Source organism: Tachypleus tridentatus, chromosome 9 (genome assembly GCF_004210375.1).
Source record: "Tachypleus tridentatus isolate NWPU-2018 chromosome 9, ASM421037v1, whole genome shotgun sequence".
NCBI lineage: Eukaryota > Metazoa > Arthropoda > Merostomata > Xiphosura > Limulidae > Tachypleus > Tachypleus tridentatus.
Window position 1 is genome coordinate 143,707,134 of NC_134833.1, and position 10,198 is coordinate 143,717,331.

Sequence of the window (10,198 nt, forward strand, 5' to 3'; positions counted from 1 at the left end):
TTCATATTTTGAATATTTATTGACAGATATTATCTAGTATATAATTACATTTCATGTGCCATTGGTTTTGGTCTAAACTAATTTTCTGTTTATATTTTGGTCAAACTTTAACAGAACATGTTTTTTTGGTAAAGCATAATGTGAGAACTTAAGTGTATAATATATCTGCCAACATATTTAAGCAACAAAGAACTACTAGTAGATATATAAAGAAAAGCCTTGACTTGAAAAAAAAAACAGTTCAAACTCGAGAAAACTGTAAATTATACACATATTAAATTAACTTCTGACAATACACATTCAGATGTTACAAAATCCACCATCTTCTCAACTAGTATACAATCACTAGAATATCAAAAAAAGCTAAGAATCCAATATTTTGATGAAATTAATTTCATTTAGAGAAAAAAATGTCAGCATGAAAATATTTTACAGCACAAACTTTCACGAAATATCTAGAAATTCTTGGTAAATCATATGACTCACACACACATACAAACATGATTCAAAGTGCACTCAACTTTGGAGTAAAACAAAATCTTGTACACATTTTGAAAATGTTACAACAATAATGACATTTAGAACACTGATGAGTATTTACTTTCCACCCTTCTTTAGTGAATCTACAATTACAGTTTCATCAGCTTCCTCAAAGTCACAGGCCTGAACGTATTTGTACGTCCCAACAAGTGCTTTCTTGAGTGCATCACAGCTACTAGAGTACAACATTTTCTGTTTGATTTTTGACGACTCTGGACACCTACATAAATTATATATTGGTGTTACATTCTTTACAATTTTGGTCAAATTTTGAATGAAAAATGCAAATTAACACAAGCACTCTTCACAATAAACACTGCAGATTTACTTTCAGAAAAACATTATTAATCTGTTGACAAAAGTATTAACACTAATTTAAGTAAAATATGTGGAAGTCAAACGTAAAGTCTGAAACCACTTATCAATTTTTTGAAATATTTCACAAGCCAGAAATATAATACAAGTCTTATGAATTAGATCTAAAGATGACAGAGTATCTATGTTTCAAATAAAATAAACCTGCCATAAACTAAAAACTTTATTCCAACTTATACTATAACCTTTTTAATGCTACTGTGTGTCACATACAAGTTTTTTTGTTTTATTTCTTTAAAGTTATGTCAACAATTTTCTTATATTAATGATCATAATTACTGTTCAGTCAAAGACAAGTATTTGTAACTTACTAGTAAGCAGATGTAGTGTTGGTAATGGGGGCTAATAGCCAGCACAGTAGCTGTAGGTATAAATACATCAGTATTTTTGTTCTAGCCTAAAAGAATCTTTAATCAACTTGTATATTATCTGGAGATAACTATTTATTTGACCAGGCTATAACAAAAATACTTTTCATCCACATTTTAATTTTTTCATGTTTGGACTACTATGCAGTTCGAAGGAGAAATTGCACCATTGAAAGGAAAAATTACATAAAGTTGTAGCCAGTTCTTCACAGATTTAAAAAAAAAAGACCTCATCATTAAGATTATTCAATTAAAAGATGTTTCACTTACTTCAACTGATAGCTCCTCGGACAAGAGTCTATAACTGTTTTGAATTTCTAGTACACCACTAATTTGTCCTTGTACTTCAATAAAAGTTTTATCAGGTTTAGCAAACCATTATTCTTAAACTCCAACTGTCTTTGTGTGATATAACTGCCTGAATCTTATTTTGTTATTTTCTCCTACTATGGCAAAATAAAACCACAATGTGTACAGGTCAACGCACCTGGTTCTTGTAAAATTAACCATGGAAACATTTAACACTATCAATAATAATGTTCATTGAAAGATAACAACAACGGTTACTATTTATGTAACAATCACACTGAAAAGATTCACCAACTTTCCAAAAGTGAGAGCTTGGAGTTTGTTTTAACTTTCTTTTCACTATCTATTATACTGAAGTTACCTTAGCTTGGTTGATTGCTTTAAGATGTAGTTTACCAAATTTTATTCTCAGATGCATCATAAAACAAATCAAGGACTAAGGCATTTTTAAAGGATATCCAGGAACTTACGATTTCAATGTTGGAGTTTCTTAACCTTTAAGATTTTCTTTGATTGCAAACCACATATACAGAATCTTCATAAAACATGCACTACACTAACACACTTTGCATATTTTATAAGTGTATACAAAATAACAGAAAATTTATCTCCAGAATGCAATTTTATTAGCTCAATATTTTATTACTACAGCTGTATCAGAGGCAATCAATCTCCCAGCAGGTTAATCTAAATCTATAGCTCTTGATAAGGCTGTAATAACGAAATATTGAGATAAAAGTTACATTTTGGAGATACAGATTGTTATTTACTTTATGTTTATAAAAATGTCATAAAAACTTCATGTTGCATTAAACAAAGTCAAGAATAATAATTTACATGTTTAATTTATATCTTTCTACTAAGCAAGAAAGTATGACTGGTAGATTACTTTTACTAGTATCTAATTTATGGGCATTTTATTCTTAAACTTCTTCCAAATTATTTTATGAACAAAAATAATCTGAATTAACTGTTGATAAGTCTGTAAATGTATAGATATGGCTTGCTTCAAGTCCCCTACATAGGTACTTTAGTTACTAATGAAGTACAAGTTTGGTGAATACAAATAAATGCATCTTACAATGAAAGATTGTTAATTATTTTACTGAAATAGTTTTGGCAAATACATTGTCATTTAGGTCTAAAACTTAAATTTTCTAAATTGAATGAAAATTATATATTCATGGAAAAGCTGAGTTATAAAGGTTTTATTACTATTAACTGTGTTTAAAATCAAAATAAGGGAGAAAAGTTAACCAGTTAACAGTTGATTAATGCCAACTCATCTCACAATCACTGGTAATACCAGTGAAGAATTTCACACAACATTTGTAATCAACCATTTCAAATTAGTTCCCATTCTGATCTAATATGCTTAATCTTACATCCACAAGTCAAACTAATAAGACTTGTGCTAAAGTTAACATTGCTTTCAGTACATTGGACTTGCCTAGTTTCTCCACACACACTTTGAAAATACTTAAAATTTATGTTATAACTACTACTCAGTGTACAAGCAGGAATCAAATCCTTTTAATACAAGACTTATGCAACACTATGGAGTCAAATAGACTCCTATACGTTAAGAACATTAATCTGTGCAATGAATGAAGTTCATACTGTTTCTTGTTACTAGTTACAAGAGCCATCTATATAAACACTGATAATATTCATCATCATACACTGACCACAGAACCACTTGACTTTATTTGTACTGTCCTTGTTTGTTTCATTATGTTTTCAATATTATAATAAATTCACTACGCTGCAGTTAACAGACAACTTTCAGCTATCGCTTGTTAAACACCAGGCTTGCTTAGGATAATGAACTGTGGCTTGACAACTATGGGAGGGTTTCTAAAATACATCTGATAAAATTTAATCTTCTCTAGTTCAAAGTTAGGCTTTAAAGAATTAAATGTAGTTTTTGCAGTTTGGAAACTACAGTTATCTAAACTTGAACTCACAGTACGAGTTAAAAACATTTCTATACAAAATACAAGTTTTCAGCACAAAAAATATCTAACAAAAGATAGTGATACCTGACACAAAATCATACACCTTTCCCTAAAAACATGCATTAAGTTTGGGAAATAAACTGGTCACAAATTGATTTAAAGTGGCCCCTGATCTTGCAATTCCCTTAAAGATAGTTTTTTTTCTACTATAAGACAACATGAGACTGAAGGAGGTACAAGTGTGTCAGAACTAGTATTTTTGATACCAAACTTCTGACAGTTTGTTCCATTTACTGTGACTTTTTCACTAATTTCTCACAGTGAGAATTTCTTTTATTATGTTTATTGAAATGTATTATTTCTTTAGATAGGTAGAAAAATAAGCTCGAATTATTAATATGAGATAACCTTTTTCTTAACAGAAACTACTACTGGTAAAAAGAGAGGTGGATTATTTATGCAAATTAAAACTACTTAAGTTAAAGAGTTCAATAAACAATTATTTACACACACACACACAGGCTGAAGCTTTAAATCAATCTTATAAGAGGATATCACAACATACAAACTGTTCACTTTGTTAAATAGACTCTCTTTATGGTTTCCATCATTACTGTAACACTTATTCATAAACTCGCATCTTCTCACAGTTTCTTTAAAAGTTCATACCTACAACTTCAGTTCACAGTGGCAAATACAAAAACACACATGCAGATATAAAAGTGGTAAACTTGTAAAATAACTTAAATATTTCTCTGGGTGTTTTTGAAAGTTTCACATTTTAACAGAATTATCAAAGCACATCATGTCTCCATGTACAGCTGTACTAATTACAATCAATGTACATCAGAAATAAGGAGATTCTATTTCTTGAAGGCATCAGTTTATTAATCTTTTTATTTCATTATGATCAATGCATTAACATGAATGTTCTGAAATGTAAGCTTTGTATCAGGAATCAAAATTACAAAAAAACAGGGGAAGTGTTAATTTGAAAAATGTTCACAGTAGCAGTCTGTTAGATATTTCATAAGTGTGGTACAAAGTTGAAACTGAAAATAAAACTGCTTCACTAGCAACTGCTGAAAACAAGATTAACACAAGCAATAATGATGAAACATAAGTATATCTAGTTTTATTAATGTTGTGATGTAGTGAAATGTTTCTCTGTATGAGTCGTACTGTTTCAACACCTTACGTTACAAAGCTCAAATTGTTAGATGGGTTGGCCAATGTGACCTACCATATGTAAAAATGTCAGATTACACAAAAACATTACTGCTGATCCAATTTCAGTTAATGTGTGTACTGAAAACAGTAATATCCTGTTAAATGAGAGTAGTTTACTGTGATGTATACACTGGTGGAAGTTAGGTATTTTATCAAAATGTGAAAGTACTGACTGATAGAATAGATGATCCAAGTTAGTTCAAACGTTTCAAGCTATTATCAGTCTGGTATTAAAAAAATTTTGATTTTTGATCTATTTGTGGAAATTGAAGGTTGCAAGTCATGTGTGACATTCAGAACTACAAGGTTAATACAGCAGTGTCATGTATACATAAAGCCACTATTTTAAGGCTTGTTTGACTAGTACATTCTGATACTTTCATACTTTTGACAGCTCATACAAACAGAATTTAGAATTCACATTTTAATTATTTTGTAAAAGCAAAAAACAAAAATATTTGGTCTAATAGCTTTTAATCAACTAACCTTCTGTTATGTTCTAGTCATTTATAATTTAACCTATAAAGTTCTGACTTCACACAAACTGTTAACTGGTGGTCCAACTCAGTATTACTGATACTTTCCAATGTACTGAGTACATCCTATTATAAAACCAATAAACTTAACAGTTTATTTATACTAAACTTTGAACACTAAAGAAAAATTACACAAATACTAGGTTAGTTAAACAAGTTGGAATGAAATGTAATATACTGAAACTAAACCAATGTTTATTTATACTAAATTTCAGGCCAGTTCTCACATTTTCTCTATTCTACTGGTTGACACAAATCACTTTATAACATACTTCTGGCTTGTTTAGCTTCATACATGTAGCTATATATGGTTACAACAAAAAAAGGCAAACATACAGACAATGATAATGCACTGATAATCAAACATCAAACTACTGTCGTAACTTGCAATAGTCAAACCTGGTATCAGTATACAATAGTGACTAGTGTACTATCAGGATTAAAAACTTAAGTTTTCAAAATGACTTCTCTAGACAGGAGATAATAAAAGTTTTTATTTATGAAAAAACCCAATAAATAGATATTTTAAATTAAAAAGAAACTTTGATGGAGATGTCTTAAGTATCAAAGTTACGGAAAAAAAATACTAAATTAACAATTCTCTCTCTTCATTATAAAAACTTAGAACAGGTGATTATACACATGCTAGACTGTATAAAATACTATTAACTCTATTCAACTTTTACCACAATAATTATATCCAAGTTCCCTCTATAAATTTGGGCTACATTTACATTGTGCTATATATAGATCACATCCACTTTTTTTTTAAAAAAGAATAAGTATCATATCAGAGGAACAAAAAATGTTATGAAGAACTCGTAATTCTATGTTACGCAAATGTTTTCTATATAGCTTCTGGAAGTGCATGACAAAAAACTCACCACGTCATTAACACTAATCTGTCTACTGTCATTGGAGGCTTGTCTTCATTTCCTCCAACATCAACAGAAACAGGGAAATCAAAGAGACAGTATCGACACTCTGACTTGTAATTCTGAAGTGTTAAGAGAAAGTCTTTATAAGTTGCTTCTCTTTCCCCTCTTACTTCCACTTCAATAGTTTTCTCTTCTTTGATGTAGTATATGATGTATCTGTATTTCTTATCCTTCTTTACTTCATCATACACATTCTTAGAATCTGTTGAAACCACAACACCAGAAGCCTAGGAAACATATTTATGATAAATAATTATGGCATCATTCTGTCTTTCCAGTTCTACATACAACATATTACACCTTCAAACACCTGCTATTACATGTCAGAAAGACAGATGATGAAAAGCAGAAAGTTTCCATTAAAAAAACTGCAATTTTGAACTACATTTTCTGCAATACATTACCAGCATAATGTGACACTATTTTTCACAAGTTGCCACCCAAAATAAATTTATAATTAACAAACCAATAACCTAGATTGGAAACTTGTAATTAAATATGGCTGCTAACAGAAGAAAAAGTTTCAAATTGTTAGTGCAGGCCTCCATTATGGATTAAAGGAGGCACAGTCGTGAATCTCGGACTCGTAACAGTCATAGAATAACAATGAAGCAAAGATAGAATGAAACGGTTTATACAATGTCTGTAGATGAGAAGCAAGACATCAGTTTAGTTAAGGTTTGTTTGTAGAACATACAAAACCATAGATTAGTCCTTTTTGCCCATCCCTAATAACTTACTGGGCTCCCAACCTAAACATATATACTGTACCCACTGTTGAAAAGTCTTAGCTGATATTACATAATAACTCCTGCACTACCAAACTTTATCAAGATACCATGGTCCAGAACGTTTTCATGGCCACACCATATTTTCATATTACAGTTACTAAAACCAGTGACAACATACAAAAAAGCTCTAGTACTTCATGTCAAGTGGTATGCCAAAACAAAAGTTGTCAGACAGTTATGACACCTAAAATGTTGTGGAGAATTAAGGAAAAACTGTACATTTAACAAACACAACATCAGCTGATGATGTCTTTACTGACGAAACCATGGCCATTAATAAATGATGTATTTATAAAACATAGCTGTCTGTTCTTTAATTATGGAGTTTCACCAAGTATTGACAATTAAATGGTTTAAAGAATCAATTATATAAAAGAAGTTTTACCCTTTCTGTGAATAACTAAATTATTTATTGATTCAAATACCTCACCTTACTTGAGATGTTACTAACTTAGTGGATTGTTGTAAAGAGTGGACTTAAAAGCCAAACATCTGATATACCTCCACAAAATAAGTATTCATTTTAAGGTAAATTACTTCTTGAATAGCTTAGCATGTTTTACAGCTTTTGTGACATCATGCAGTAATAAATGTTGCATTAATTAAGTGGGATTTCTTTAAATGTAAAACTAATTAGAGGCATAATTGGCAATTGAGGAAAGTTCACAAATAACATTGAACTGCTCTAAACTTCCAACCATGATGAAGATCTTGCTGCACTGACTGGTTTATTGGTTTAGTTAAATATTTAGTAAATGATCTTTAATTGTATGGATTATAATTTAGACTGCATGTATAACCCATGTTACAGATGAAAACCTACTCAAATTATGCAACTTAAAAGATTTCACCACAGTGATGAATAAAACACTAAAGTTATCACATCTGTTATTAAAAGCAGAACTAATATATTTTTTGTAATTCTCTCTCAACACAAATCACTATTTATACCCAATTCAGAATACTATCTTATCATACAGAATTTAGGGGAAGGATACTGTGATGGCTCCTAGAATTTAAGGGTTACTTCATTGGGACTGGTTAAGATTTCAACATTTCTTTTAAGAAATGAAAGGTAACAAGTAACCTTGCTAAGATTTAGCATTTGAAAGGGAGTTTGGTAAGTATTACTCATTCCTTTATGCTGTGTTCCAAAGGCAAACTTATAATCTGGAAAAGACAATATATGCAATAGTTCCAAACAGGTTTTGTTGTTGTTAATCTGGTGACTTGCTTATGGAATAAGTTTCCACCACTTCCTGTTAAGACACAGCATTTTTACAATTTGAGGAAAGTTCTCCATATATAACATTTCTGCTGAGCTATCCATTTAGAATTTACCATAAAATATATGAACTCTCACAAAAATAGACAGGATTACAAAGTGACAGAATTACAACATAAAAAATGAGCTTACTGGTCCAGGCATTACTGTTTCTTTCACTCAGCTGGAAAGTGGAATATCTAATACAAATTTCTAATGCAGGCCAAGGCTTCAACTACAAGCTTTCAATATCTACAGCTTTACACTGTAATCAAATCTTTGAAACGTGTTGCAGCAAAAAAAATATCTGAATCCATTATCACGGACAATTTCAAGCAGAATTGTAAAAATACATGGTCTGTAAATATAACTAGTTGAGGAGAAACCTACGATGTTTCCTTATCCAAAAGTTGCACAAGATACTGTTGGAACATACAACTACACAGTGTACTCACTAGTTTTAGTTTGATAATCTTAGTTCACTACTTACACATGCAGAATCACCATATAACAAACAACTTTCACAAGTTTTAAGTTTACACAATTCTCTAATAATCACACCTTATGCAAAGGATTCCTCTAATTGAAACTGTTCAAAATGAGTCACAAGATAAGCAACAATATTTGATGAGCAAGTCACAAAGCCTGAACAAAAATTTAAATACACAAACTTAAACAAAGCCCTCCACACTGAGTAAGTCATATTAACTCAGTTCACAAAAATAGAACAACGTCAATCTAAAACATTTCCTACCTAGGATACAACAACAACACAAAAAACAAACCAAACAACCAATGGCATGTCTAGAAGTACTCTGGTTGGTACAGCAGCTAATTTTAGATTTAACCCGTGGATGTGTTAACTACATAAAGGCTAAGGCTATACGGTTAGAACTGTACTTTTACGTTTTAGTCTTTTCAGTAGGTTCAGTCCAAGAACAGCCTCAGGTACACACAATAATAGCATTACTATTAGGACGCAACTTTAATAGCAACAAAACTCCAGCCCTCTTAAGACTAACCCTAGTTTAACTTTCGACTTTACTTACGCTTTAAGAAGCTACTCAATTTTACTTTTGTTCAGAAGCCTAAACCATGTTTTTAATGTTACGAGTTACATAATAGAGCTGCTCTAATTTTAATTTAAGCCTATTGTTAATTTTAACAAGTCGGTACCGGAAGGCAATTGTAGTATTGTCTTTTCCACTCTTATCTTATTCTTAGCGGCACTGACAGTATTTCGTGTTTAACTTGTAAAGTCTAAAATTTTCTAAAAAACAAAATTATTGTAGTTGTAAAACAAATAATTGATTACTAATTTAAAAACCTGCCATTTCAACGCACAATCACTTTATGATTCGTTTGAATTTCACAAAACGGTGCTTACCATTTTTAATACCTCACACTTCCTAAATAACTACGTGATATCAGAAACAATGATTTTCTACCTCGCGTTCAAAGGAAGGGTGGCACTCAACCAAAGTACTCTCGAAAAGTATATTAATACGCATTGAATTTTCGGTAATTAATCATGCAAAAATATTTAAATATTTTGTATAAATTTAAGCAATTTTTACTATCACAATATTTATTATTTAATTTTAGATTATTCTAAAAATATAAATAGTAACTTTGAATTTTTTTAATAGTGGATTATATTATTAAGCGAATAAATATCTGCAAATGAAGAAATGAGTCAGCGCACTATATGTACAGTAGTAAAAGCAGAAATTGACGATGAATTTTAGCCTGTTAGGTAAGAGAACGTAGAAGCTAAACCAATCGCTTTTACGCGCATTGCTTATTTCCCATTTAGGAAGAATTCTGTAAGAGCGAAGACAGGATGATTATTGTACGTATAAATAATTTAGTACTAGAAAATGTTTAAC

At 30.6% G+C, this 10,198-nt stretch overlaps 1 protein-coding gene across 2 annotated transcripts; it reads right to left on the reverse strand.

Annotated features, from left to right (window-relative positions):
* On the reverse strand, window positions 1-9,796 carry LOC143226568 (cofilin/actin-depolymerizing factor homolog). Of its 2 annotated transcripts, none has more exons than XM_076457712.1 (3): window positions 9,697-9,796; window positions 6,201-6,481; window positions 1-760 (listed from the first exon to the last, which is right to left on the reverse strand). In XM_076457712.1, the coding sequence occupies exons 1-3, from the start codon at window positions 9,697-9,699 to the stop codon at window positions 598-600; spliced, it is 447 nt and encodes a 148-aa protein (XP_076313827.1). In that variant the 5' UTR covers window positions 9,700-9,796; the 3' UTR covers window positions 1-597. The 2 variants fall into 2 exon arrangements, with proteins under 2 accessions (XP_076313827.1, XP_076313826.1); XM_076457711.1 differs by lacking the exon at window positions 9,697-9,796 and adding an exon at window positions 8,463-9,113.
* Between the last annotated feature and the right edge of the window lie 402 nt (window positions 9,797-10,198).